Genomic DNA, 13,838 nt, shown 5'->3' with positions numbered 1-13,838 from the left:
GGCAGGCTATAGAGCCGCCAATTGGTAGTATGGCAAACAGCCGGTAACGGCTGTAAAGAACGAACGGGTTTTATCTGCCCGGGGGCGCGCGTGAGCAGGAAAAGAAAGCCGTCTAATTACGGCAAGCCGCCCATGGGACTTTGCTGTCTGTCCGTTTATTCACAACGGGCGGACAGCAAGCGGTTAATAAAGCATCCATCTTGATCCACATTCCGCTTAGGTGACACTTTGAGTTGCTGTAAACCATTCATCCTCTAGGATTGGAAATGGCCATCAATGATGTCCACTAATGATTCTCCTGAGTATTAGCATCCGTCTGACCTGCAGCAAAATTCATGAATCTGGGCAATCGTGACTTAAGAATTCTATATTCTGGGCAGACTGGCCAATCATATGTGCATTCAGATCGATTCGCCTCGTTTCACATTGGTTCTGGGACAAGGTCCAGTCTTCTAATAAAATGGTCTCCCTTTTGCTGGTTTGCCCCTCAAGTGTCCAGCTGCACGGCGCAGTTTTTTCCTCTCCTCTTTATGTTGTTTTTCTGCTTCTTGTCTCTTCTTCTGTTGTTCAGACTGGAAAAGAAAACGTATAACGTTTCACAAGAGAAAATATAAATCAAGAAAATGACATAGTAATTACATAATCTGCATGAACAACCACCAAGTATTTCAGTCTAAGCATTGCATTTAACACTGAATGGTTGCCACAATAGTAACGTAATCTGTACCCACTGCTATCATGTCCGAATCACACTAAATCTATAGCTGCAGAGGGTGATAAAGAACTGAGAATAGATTCCTGGTTAGTAATAGATAATTATTCTTTTCTTACATTTTTGGGCAAAACGATGCTCCAGATCTCACTCCAAAATAATATGTAATATGTAAACAACCAAAAGGCCGCGTCATTGCCACATGGGATGTTAAGGGAGAATTGAGGTGCCTGGGCTCTCTACTTATATAAGCTGTTCAAAGAGCTCTGGAGGGTTGACCAGAATAATGACGACAGGTATTGGCACTTTATAGCTCTTCTATCCAAGTGTGTGTTCACAGTGATCACTCAGTACAGCTTCATTCTCATTAAAGTACCACAAAAAGAAAAACTGGCCATCAAACTGTCCACTAATAACTAATCAAATTCTACATATGTAACAAGTTCCTGATACATTTACACTATTTGTCCATAAATAGTTCTAAATGAAGCAGCTGGGGATTTATATTAAAGACCACAAGAGAGTTGATTTTGCAGGGATCACAAGTAACAACAATATATTGTTTAATGTCCCTCAATATAGCCCACTATGACTTGACTCTCAGATTCCCTTTGTACAGGCCAATCTTTCATTGCTGCAGGTGGGATCGGATTCAAGTCACTAGATTGAGTTTCCTTACATATTCCTCGCCATGTTTGGTAATCCATATATACTGCTGGTGGATATGTTGTCAGCTGAGCACCTGTTACAGTTGTCATAGACACACAACAAACACAATGTACACCAGAAACATTTGATAACACAAAGCACTCTAACTTCTCATGCTTCATTTTTATACAATATAACAGAAAGCGGAAATCTCAAATTCAACTTGCTAAAAATAAAAGTCAGGCCAATAAAGACAACATTACACTACCTGCCTCTCCGACCAATAAAGACAACATTACACTACCTGCCTCTCCGGCCAATAAAGACAACATTTATTGGTCGGAGAGGCAGGTAGTGTAATGTTGTCTTTATTGGCCGGAGAGGCAGGTAGTGTAATGTTGTCTTTATTGGTCGGAGAGGCAGGTAGTGTAATGTTGTCTTTATTGGTCGGAGAGGCAGGTAGTGTAATGTTGTCTTTATTGGTCGGAGAGGCAGGTAGTGTAATGTTGTCTTTATTGGTCGGAGAGGCAGGTAGTGTAATGTTGTCTTTATTGGTCGGAGAGGCAGGTAGTGTAATGTTGTCTTTATTGGTCGGAGAGGCAGGTAGTGTAATGTTGTCTTTATTGGTCGGAGAGGCAGGTAGTGTAATGTTGTCTTTATTGGTCGGAGAGGCAGGTAGTGTAATGTTGTCTTTATTGGTCGGAGAGGCAGGTAGTGCAGTATACCGCGAGCTACAGCTCACGGTACACTGAGACGCCGCAGCTGAAGCGGATCCCGACAATTATGTCTGGATCCGCCCAGCTGCGTGAGTAACAGCTGGCTTTGCCTATCTAGAGGCAGAGCCAGCTGTACCCGCCCCCTCCCCCGTCCGTTCCGCCAATCAGCGCTAGAGGATCGGAGCGGGGAGGGGGGAATCCAGTCCCTCCCCTGTCACGGCAGAGAGCCGTGACAGGATCGAGAGGTGAGCAAACGCCGGTATGTGTTCGCTCACCGCCCGATCTACTGAGCCAACCTGTGACAGTCTCATTGTCACAGGTCGGCTAGAACTATGAGGTGAGTGAAAGGCACTCACCTCATAGTTCTCCTTTAAGTACAGTACAATAAGTGTTTATCTGTCTTTACAACACCTTTGAGACCACCTCATTCTTGCCCGATTAATTCTGTAGGTCTTTACAAAACTGAATCCCATGCTATACGTTATTTCCCAGCCAATCTTACGATTCAGATCCCTCTGCCAGAAAGCACAGCCAGATCCTGCACCTCCAGTATCCTCCCTGCACTTGTGCAGCACATCCTAATCTAGGACCTGCCCCTCACTGTGCCTGGACAATAATGGAGCAGCACACTATAGTGGATTATCATTACGTTCTGTTCTCCCCTTTAGGATCAGAAGAGGACTGTGCAATGCTGTAAAGCCATATTGGGTGACACTCCTCTCCCAGCCCACGTACTGCCGAGCAGGGGGATTATACAATGCTGATGTTGAGAGAGGTTTAGGTCCTTTTGTCAGCTTTGGGACTCCTTCACACTACAGCTTTGTGCTAAAGGTATGTTGTCCGTGCATTTAGTGCATGCTATTGCATAGCACACTGAATTCTGAATAGCACCCCAATGCATCTCCCAGCAGACGTGCGTTGCAATGCACTGTACCCCAATAGTGTGTGTGTTGTGTTACTGTACAGTGCACGCACTATTTTTTTCCCACCAAGTGGCGACGCAAAGCATGTCATTGCGGTAGCGTAAAATACAATGTAATGCACGCCTGCCTGTGGATGCATTGGGGTGGCACTCAGAATGAATGGCAATACAACGCACCCAGCCTGTGGTGCATTTCACTATGCGATAGTGTGAACTAAACACATGCATACTGTGCCTTTAGTGCAACACTATAGTGTGAACCGACCCTTATGTAATGCATAAATAGCTGGATTAATTACGTTTTCATTTGGGTTCAGTAAATTCAACCTTAAACTGGATTAAAATACGATGATGGCCTCTAACAATGGTATCACCATTGTCCGTGTGGCTTTTTACTTGGCAATGTAAAGTGTAAGACAAGACCAGCATGTCATCTGAGAAGACTGATTCTTAAGGTAGCAGGCTGACTGCTATAAGACGGCTGGCTCTAGCCCATCCCTGACCCGCTGCCTAAAAAAAGTTCAAGCCGAGTATGATCAGATTACCGGAGCGCTAAATATAAGATCTGCAATGCTTAGTCAAAGAAATGTATTACTAGCTGGTAAGTGACCGGATGAATGAACTGTCAGCTAGACGTTACTGAGAGTAAAGCTCGCCGTCCACATTACATAATCACAGACCAAGTCTTTTCTGCGACCTGGTAATGAATCCGGCATTTGCATTTCTTTGTTTTATGTCCTCAGAAACGTAAACATTTAACCTATCATGTCCAGATCTTTTAAAGCTGAACTCTAGGCAGATATATAGACATTTTCACTTAAGAAAACATGTATAAAGTCAACCTTGTCCCCAGCCTCTGGCTATGGCTTTACCCACCTGCTTATGTCCCACTGCGGCCCCTGTGAAATTTCACTACTTACCAGTAACATGAACCCTACCATGAGGCCGGGGCCCAGCAGCAGAGGAGGCCACTGCCCCGTGGTAATGGAGGAGGCTGGGGCCCAGCAGCACCGGTCTGGCTGTGGAGGAGGCTGGGGCACAGCAGCAGGAGGCTGACAGGTAAGAGGAGCGCCCACCTGAGACCCTGCAGAGCCCACCGTAGAGAGTCTATGGTGGGCTCTGCAGTGTCTCAAGTGGGCTCTGTTGGGTCACTCTCAGGTGGGCTGTGTGGGGTCTCTGGTACGTGCGGGGTCACTCTGAGCCAGGTCTATGGTGGGCTGTGCAGCAGTGAGCAGTGATCTCTTCTTCAGCTCTGATGTCAGAGCCAGCAGGAGCAGAGCTGAAGAGAAGGAGATGGCACAGGGACGTGTTCTGGAGGTAGGTACTTTTCTTTTTCTGGTGGGCTGGTGGGAGGGCATACAAAATTTTGCTATGCAGCCCACCATGATTTCTACTTACGCCGCTACATGAATGCAAGGCATGCCTAACAGAGTGCAAGAACTGACCATAAGATACAGCTGAAGTGTTGTTGTTCTTTTTTTTTATAATACAGGTTCACTTTAAATGCATTTTAGGCACAACTAATACAAGTACTTGAATTTGTCTGCTATTAGCCCCCTGCATCCCCTGTGCAGCAACACTAATACAGGGCAGTAAGGCACAGGAAGACAATAGGTATCTGCTGCATGCTGACACGAGGATAGATCAGAGTGAGCACAGGGAGGTGTTCATCAGTCTGCTGTTTCATTGCCTAATCAGCAAACAGGGGGTGAGTTGTGCCCCACGGTTCTCAACCAAGCTCAAATGTCCTGGCTGGGGTACCCAAATCAGTGGCTGGCCAGAATTTGAATTCCTTAGGCAAGTAAACAGTTCCCAGGTATTTTAGATACATATTAATCCCTGGAGTTCATCTTTAAAGATGACATTTAGTTTTTCAGGAGTAGTTCACAGGATGAGTGTACACAATGGTAATAACCACCACCAAGGGTGTTCAACATTAAAAGTATCTAAAGTCTACTGAGAGCCCCAATTACGTGTTTAACAATATGCATCAAAGGGCTGATATAATGTTGGAAACTCTCATAAAACAGAACAAAATGATTCGAAAATCTCATAAATGCTCATGCATGAGCACTATTATATGCGTCACGCTTTCATTTGCTCTGGAATGAACGGGCTCTTGGTGTTCTGTTCTCAGCAAATGCAGACAACTTCCCCTTTGGCTGGTAGTAAGGCAAGCAAAGGTGTTGCAATAGCTTTAAATGTTGAATATGACATACTTATCAGAGTAACGTTACCACCTATATATTCCTGGACGATGATGAAACAGATCGAGCAAAGTGCACTGGCACAATCTACTTATCAGGACTATTTGACTGGTGGATGATGTCACTGCATGACTGTAATAGTCCCAGAATTAGGACTGACTGAATGGCAGTGAAGAGGCCCAGGCCAGTCACTGCTATTTATGTGTATAAAGTCTAATGAGAGCGCCTAACAGTCCGAGTCCAAAAACCTTTAACTCTGGACTCTGGCGTCAATGGGCAACTTTCCCCTGAGATTGTAAGCCCTCAGGGGCAGGGCCCTCCTTACCATCTTGTCTTGAATTATATTGCAACAGTAATGTCTTCCTTATATTGTAAAGCGCTGCGCAAACTGTTGGCGCTATATAAATCCTGTATAATAAGAATAATAATAATAATAAATGAGGTCTAATGTGTTCAGTTGTCTTTCCTAAGCCAAAGAAATCCATGGAGATTTTCGACCCACCAAAGCAGCTTCCACTGAGTGGGAAGATTACTACCACTGCATTTGAAATGAAAGTTGAATGGAATGAAATTTACAATGACAGTTGTAAACCTCGTACTTTGCAATTGTTACTGAATTCTGCTAAAGTGGAAATGCAAAACCGTCATAAATATTAAAATCCAGAGGAACCTAAACGAATCTTCAGAGGCAACCTGAAGCAGCCACATAGTTTAAATGAAGATAAAACTGTGTATGAAATGTGACGCACCCCCTGCAGTCTGCGGTGTCAGAGTAACAGATCGTCGGGCTCCATAGCTGTCACACGGGGGCATACCACAGTGTGCAATTACTTGGTATTGTTGGCAAAATGTCATGGCTGGCTGGCACCAAGGGTAAGTTTAGGTACTAGAAAAGGGTGGCTTTGCGTTTTAATGCTTATGACAAGCTTACTTTGAAGTAATGTTAGAGGAGATTGCAATGCGGACCACCTCTTAAAAATCCTGACCGCCAGGTTCTCAGAACCAGGCAGTCACTGACCCAGAACAATTATGCAGATTAGTAAAATTAAGGAAAGGCCAGAAGGCCTCATGTGTCTGCTTGTGCCAGATCAGTAGCTTAAAGTATTGAAGCAAAGGGGCCAGCATGGCACAAAGGAGATAACAGCAACGACATCCTCCAAATGTATCTTATTACAGTTTATTTTAAATTATTTATATCCATTTACAGAGTATAGAAGACAGAACAATGGGCAATGGTACCCAGAAAAATGATGGAGGATGTGGACATTAACATCACCAATCTTAAAGATCTAGGAGGGCTGCATTGGTGTTGTTTATGCCCACCTCCTCATGTTTGCGAGTACTATTATCCATTTTTTATTTTCTTTAATAAATGATATTACAATCGCTAAACTGCATCACCGGCGAGTCCAGTGACGGTGTATTACTCCGCTTGGTTATGCTGTCCAATTGAGTTCTGAGGGAAAGATCTTGGAGGGCTGGATTGGTGATGTTTATGCCCATGTCCTTACCATGTTTGAGAGTACTATTATCCATTTTTAATCTTCTTTAATATTATTACACAGGGAGGAGGCGCCTTTTTCTGTTTTTCATATATGCTTCAAGACCCCCTGGTTGAGGTTGAGAGGGCTGCCCCCAAATGGAGTTTGGATTGAGGGCACAACAATGTGGTCACATCAGCACCGGTTTGATCTATTTGGTTTGTGGATCCAATTACAGAGTCGTCTGGTGTAGACACACACTGCTAAAGTGGATGCCAGCAGAAAAATCAGGTTCTTGCCTACACGATCAGGAAGCCCCTACTGTAAGTGACTTGCCTGGAGCATCTTTTCCATTACACTTTTGCAAGAGCCAGTATGTTTTGTGTGTGGAGGTGTTGACTCTTTGTTAGAACCAGCAAGTTATAGGTTTGTAGCTGATGACTCTTGCAAGAGCCAGCTTTAGATGCTCAGTCACTAGAAGGTGACCAGATAGAGCTCCAGCACTCCGTCGCCTGCTATGAAGTCACAGCCTAGTTTGTTGTAATATCATCCGGTGCCTATTGGCAGCTTTACAGCTCCAGCTGTCGTATTGTTCCATGCAACACTGAACACACGGCCTGGTCAAAATTCATTGGGCAAAGATTTTTTTTTAGCTTGTACCCCCCATCAGCGGACTAAAATGATTCATTTTCAACTTTTTCGAGATGGGTCCCCTTCAAAATCCCAGTCTTACCTTCTTCAGTGTGAATGTCAACTGTTTGCTTCCCACTGCTGCATCGGCAACATTGAGCGCTCCAAGTTTCTCTTCTACCTTGAGGCGATCCTCAAGCGTTTTGCTTAAAGAGAGAAAGAAACAGGGAGAGAAAGTTATGACACAGATCTTGTAAAAGTCACCACTAGATTGTTGCTAATATGTAATCTGGTTACACATGTACCAGATGTATTGACAGTTAACCAATTAACTTGTACTATTACTAAGCTGATCAGTCATAAGAAGGCACTGCACGTATGATGTTACTTCTGAATTAGACATACAAGCTTGTGTCACGTGAGTGTGCGAGGTCAGAGAGTTGTACAGACATTTTCATGCACCATTGTTTTCTGGGTAGAATTGCAATCGGGCAGGAAAACTCTTCACCCCCTTGAAATGATCTGCTGGAAATGTCTTCTATGACTGAAGGCGGACACAGAAAGGCAGATATTTACAGAAAACAGTTGGAGCGGTATTGGCCCACTTTAAAGTAACTCATTCCACACTCAGGACCCCCTCAATCCCTGCCCAACACCATCAGGGGTGCACCTATGCTACGTCTTCTTAGAATGAGGAAGGCCAGTAGCAGCACGAGGTTATAAAACAAGCTGGAAAGTTTCCTGTGGATTATGGGGAGAGAGCTATGTGTGTTGGAGCACATATGTCACGTGTGCTGTGCATTATGGGGAGTTAGCTATCTGTGTTGGAGCACATATGTCACGTGTGCTGTGCATTATGGGGAGTTAGCTATCTGTGTTGGAGCACATATGTCACGTGTGCTGTGCATTATGGGGATTGAGCTATGCGTGTTGGAGCACATATGTCACGTGTGCTGTGCATTATGGGGATTGAGCTATGCGTGTTGGAGCACATATGTCACGTGTGCTGTGCAATATGGGGATTGAGCTATGCGTGTTGGAGCATATATGTCACTTGTGCTGTGCATTATGGGGAGTGAGCTATGTGTATTGGAGCACATATGTCACGTGTGCTGTGCATTATGGGGAGGGAGCTCTGTGTGTTGGAGCATATATGTCACGTGTGCTGTGCAATATGGGGATTGAGCTATGCGTGTTGGAGCATATATGTCACGTGTGCTGTGCATTATGGGGAGTGAGCTGTGTGTGTTGGAGCACAGATGTCATGTATGCTGTAGAAAGCGGGGAGAGAGCTATGTGTGCTGGAGCACAGATGTCACTTGTGCTGTGGATTATGGAGAGAGAGCTATGTGTGTTGGAGCACATATGTCATGTGTGTTGTGGAAAGCGGGGAGTGAGCTATGTGTGTTGGAGCACATATGTCATGTGTGTTGTGGAAAGCGGGGAGTGAGCTATGCGTGTTGGAGCACATATGTCATGTGTGTTGTGGAAAGCGGGGAGTGAGCTATGCGTGTTGGAGCACAGAGGTCACTTGTGCTGTGGATTATGGGGAGTGAGCTATGCGTGCTGGACTATAGATATCACTTGTGCTATGTGTGTTGGGGTACAGATCTCACGTGTGCTGTGGAAAGCGGGGAGTAAACTGTGTGCGTTGGAGCACATATGTCACATGTGCTGGGGAAAGTGGGGAGTAAACTGTGTGCGTTGGAGCACATATGTCACATGTGCTGGGGAAAGTGGGGAGTAAGCTGTGTGCGTTGGAGCACATATGTCACGTGTGCTGGGGAAAGCGGGGAGTAAGTTGTGTGCGTTGGAGCACATATGTCACGTGTGCTGTGGATAGTGGGGAGAGAGCTGTGTGTGCTCGAGTACAGTGAGTTTTGCTTTTCATATACAAATACATGTAACCAAGACGTAGGGATGGCAGGCATCGTTGCTGAGAGTTTGATATATTTGCATATCATGTTATAGAGTGTGATACACAGTGCTAAATAATGGGCTTTAAATGAGTCCAGTCCTGTTAAGACAGCTCTACATATTAACAGAAAATTATACACGCAAACTTTATACACATCAGAAGACTCTGAATGACAAACGGTGACACACCTGTCTCTCTCTCACACACAGGTCACATGAAGAAGAGGTGTATATATAGCAGCACTTTGAAAACAATGGTTTGTGGCAAGTGAGCAATGGGAATAATCGTGTCCCTAATCACCTACATACCACCTGATGTCGGCGTTTTCAAATACACTGACGGCAGAGCTTTATATTGGACTTTCACACTATCACGAGTGTCACATGCTGATAACAGCTTGAAAACTAAAACAGCGGTGTACATTGTATATATGCCTCTATTTTTTAAAATCCATATCTGGGCTGAAAACTATATATATATATATATATAAGCTCAGGCTGTTCATTCTGTAGACGTCCCCCATAGTATTAAGCCACCACAATGATGTCAGTCTTCTGTGCTTAATAACATCCAGCATGCATGCTGGGGGTGGTAGGGGAGGCTACTGGAAAGTGGTGGTGGGCTTTACCCTTGGTGTTTTACATTCACTATGTATTTATCCTGAGAGTGGCACCGATATTATCACATCAGCACCTCCCTCTGCCCACTCATGGAGAACATCAAGAGAAGCGGACCAGGTGCATCATGTGACTGGCCAAAGAACATAGGGATAAAGTTAAATATATTAAAGCCCAATTGTGAACCCTACCGCCCTTTTTTTTTTTTAAATAAATGAGTCAGTTGGGTACCTGAGCTGCTTGCTCCATAATTTTCTAACTGCTATGGTTTTACACTATAATATCCCTATTTCTGTTCCAGTATTGGTGGCCCGATCCTCTGCAATGGCAGCTGTAGGATGCGTGCAGACGTCACTCCCAGCAACTTCCACATCTGTACATATACTATAAGTCCCAGTGCCAGCGTCTTGTAGGGGGCATTCCTTGCAGTGAGTGGCCAGCAACTGAGCCTGGGGGCATGTTGGACCACTCCTGCAGGACACTGGCCCCACAGGCAGGATCACAGTCCCACCCCGAAGGTAGCCTAACACACTGAGGATTTTGCTGGAGGGGAAACTTGAAAACGCCACCAAAACGCAGGCGACAATGAATTCTTAATTTACCGATTTGTCAAAATTTTCAAGCTGGGTTCAACGGGGCATTAAAAGAAAAGCACAACACACACATACCTGAGACACACGTACCTGAGGGGGTAAAGGGGACACTTTGTGAGAGAAGCGTAGAGCCCAGATTTTGGCTTAAAGCCTCACAAGTCTCTGCTCCCAATCACTTTTTGTTAATTGGTATCTATGGTCAAAAACTAATAAATACATTATTTCCAGATTGAATTTCCATAAGTTCTACCCCACTCCTAATAACCAGATCCATCTAGAAGTCTGTAAACTGACTCATTGAAGATGCCCATAGGATGGACTTCCTCCATGCACTGACACCCTGTGTCACAACTCTCACAGACGAGAAAGAAGAACAGCGCGCCTTCTCCTTCGTCAAATACTGTTTAATTTGTCAATAAAAGACTGAATAAAAAATACATATACTCACAAACAGTCTGTATAATGGGCATTCAGAACAAACATCCACTTGCTCTGAGGAAGAGGGTTTATCCCTGGAAACGTGTCAGCAAGGCCTTATAGATTGCTTCTGTTCACATTCTGGCTGTCGGATAGCTCAACAGGGTGCCTACCTAAGTCCACCAATTTGGGTGTTTGTTCTGAATGCCCATTATACAGACTGTGTTTGTGAGCATATATATTTCTCATTTAGTTTTTTATTGACAAATTAAACAGTATTTCATGAGAAGGCGCTGTTGTTTCTTGCATCCCAACTTGTCGCTGAACAGTTTCAGATTACCCGCCTCCACGTGTTTCTTTCAGACCTTCATCAAGCGCTGACAGATTGGAAAATACAACTCACAGAGCCTGTCTTCTGAACTACAACTCAACATCTGAACAATGTAACATTATCACTGCTTGCTGGAAGCAATGCATGATGGGATATTTATCCTTGAGAAGTGAAGATTACATCATATCAAGCAGCTGGAAAAGAGACACAAAGCACACTGGGAATCCAGGAAGTTGGTGGAAGTGATGTGCAGACAGAAGACAGCACTCACTACATAAAAGGGATTTTTTTCAAGTAACCTTTGATTGCATTATCAGAGACAACTCTACTATGTATTCCTATTACAATGCTGATGTTATAACAGGAGAGGATATGCTGGGACTTTACATCTCCTTTAATGAATGCTTAGGGCGGCTGGTGTCCAGAGTCTGAAGTCATATCAACCTACAGAAATGTAGGAAAAATCCACAGAACTGGGAGCACCATGCTGGACACACAATGTTCTCCAAAAACCTTCACCGTATCTATGTTATTGTTCACAGAAAGTCAAACAGACACCGTGCGCCCAGAGAACAGGCTCCAGTCTGTGGTGTAAAGTTCATCATATTCATACCATACCGCGGTCTTCAAGGACCACCAATAATTAGGGCTGGTAATGATTAAAAAAAATTTCGATTAATTATAACGCACATACGGATCCAACTACATTGGCCTATACACATACAGCAATGAAGTAATAAAATGAACTAGGATCACACTCATCCAGCACGTTATTAATCTCACGTGCCCCACTCAATATGGCCGCCGCTTGAGTGGGGCAACTCAGAATAATAACGTGCTGGATGAGTGTGATCCTAGTTCATTTTATTACTTCATTGCTGTGCTGAATGTGTATAGGCCAATGCCTTGGCTGGCGCTCATGCAGAAGGTTTCTCGGGCAAACTCACCGGCCCAAGTGGCTCCATCGGCTAACGAAGGGGGGAGGAGTCCGGTGATGTCACCAGACTCCTCCCCCTTCCCTTACTTAGCAGTCACGGACATCAACGTCACCAGACTCCTCCCCCCTTCCCTTCGTTAGCCGACTGAGCCACTTGGGGAAGGGGGGGGAGGAGTCCGGTGACTTCGATGTCCGTGACGTCACCGGATCGCCGACCGGACTTCCGGAAGCCGGCGGAGAGGTGTTTTCATTAGCGATCAAAATAATTGTAAATCGATCAAAAAGTTTAATGATTAATCAAGAAATTCATCTTTAATTTCCACAGCCCTACCAATAATGTATTATCCACTGTTCCAAGTAGTGGCACTGTTTTTTTAGTAACATTTAAATGGAAAGCAATACCGGATTATTTAACCCATTATTTAAGAAAACTGCTTTTGGAAACTGGAAAGAGGAAAAGGTTAGCAAATGCCGAATGTGTGTCCAAAAATTACAAAAAGAGCTCATTCACCACAGGTAACATGAGCTGCAATAATCAGCAATGATCAACACAGGCTTATTGCAAGGACGCATGAAAAACAATAATTCTCTATGTGTCCTGATCACACCAGGTATGGCAGCCTCTTCATCAATTTCAGACTCTGGCAATTTGTCTCTAGTGGCAGAATCACTGGCCAGACATCAGCCTAGACATGAGCATTTTTGTTTTAGCCAATGGAAAACTAGTTACTAGGAGTTAGGGACAAAATGACACAAAACAAAAAAATATGCACCACGCACTTTTGTTTTTTTTACAAGCTCCCACTGAAGTCTATGGGATCAACAATGTGCAATTCTGCCTGAAGAGAGGCTCAGATCCTTTTTAGAGCTGCAACCAACAGATGGGCACCATTAAAGGGAACGGCCCCCTTGATAAATAATGAAAAAATAAATGCATACTTATTCTTAAAAGAAAAAGAAAAAAGGTGCATTTATTGTTTTTTCCCCCTTGTGTTCTTGTACCAGACAGAAAGTTCAGTGAAGCAAACTAAGAGACTTGGAGCTGTTTGGAACCATGACTAAGTATTTGGGCAAAAATGCAAAGAAATACTTTGCTGGGCAATGTACACATAGTTGTTCGATCCGGATTCAGTATTCGAAAAAAGATTGAGTTTTTAATACTAGGGATAGACCAATAGAGGTTTTTCAGTAAGGAGTACGAGTCCCGATATTTATACTTCCGGTAGCATGAAGCCGGCTTTTCGGGCAATCAGGAAGCCAGGCAGCATGTCATTACTCACCGCCCGGCTTCTTGATTGCCCGGGAAGCCGGCTCCATGCCGATTGGCCGGGAAGCCGGCTTCCTGGGCAATCAGCATCAACCCGGCCAAACAGATCTGATAATATGGTGACACAACCTCAACCCTGCAGGCATCCCTCATTCCCATCACATTACACATAGATCCATCCTCAGGAGCAGTAATCACCATACCACAGACGTCCCACGGCCAGCCGGACAGACAGCGCTCCCGAATCTGCCCATGTCTCAGTCTCACGAGATGTACAAACGCCGCCTGACTCCGGTGTGTGTACAGCGCCCACACTGCCTGCGTAATCGGCCCCCAGCCTGCTAATGCGCAGCCTTGCTCAGCGCTCTCAGTCAGAAATTCTTATTATTATACCGCCGATCATGCAGGCAGTGCGGGAGCGCTGTACACACTTACTGTCATA

At 44.6% G+C, this 13,838-nt stretch overlaps 1 protein-coding gene across 4 annotated transcripts in view; it reads right to left on the bottom strand.

Moving 5' to 3' along the window:
- Positions 1 to 420: 420 nt before the first annotated feature.
- NOL10 (nucleolar protein 10) overlaps positions 421 to 13,838 on the bottom strand; it is a 63,863-nt gene continuing 50,445 nt past the window's right edge. For all 4 annotated transcript variants that reach the window (XM_018559557.1, XM_018559560.1, XM_018559558.1 and 1 more), the window contains 2 exons: positions 7,420 to 7,522; positions 421 to 572 (listed from right to left, as the gene is read on the bottom strand). In XM_018559557.1, the coding sequence (XP_018415059.1) occupies positions 453 to 572; positions 7,420 to 7,522 (223 nt within the window). In that variant the 3' untranslated portion in view covers positions 421 to 452. The remainder of the gene's footprint in view (positions 573 to 7,419; positions 7,523 to 13,838) is intronic.

Source organism: Nanorana parkeri, unplaced genomic scaffold, assembly GCF_000935625.1.
Source record: "Nanorana parkeri isolate BGI_ZX_2015 unplaced genomic scaffold, ASM93562v1 scaffold404, whole genome shotgun sequence".
NCBI classification, from domain to species: Eukaryota; Metazoa; Chordata; class Amphibia; order Anura; family Dicroglossidae; genus Nanorana; species Nanorana parkeri.
The sequence above is the reverse complement of the archived record's forward strand: the minus strand, read 5'-3'. Positions and strand labels throughout refer to the sequence as shown.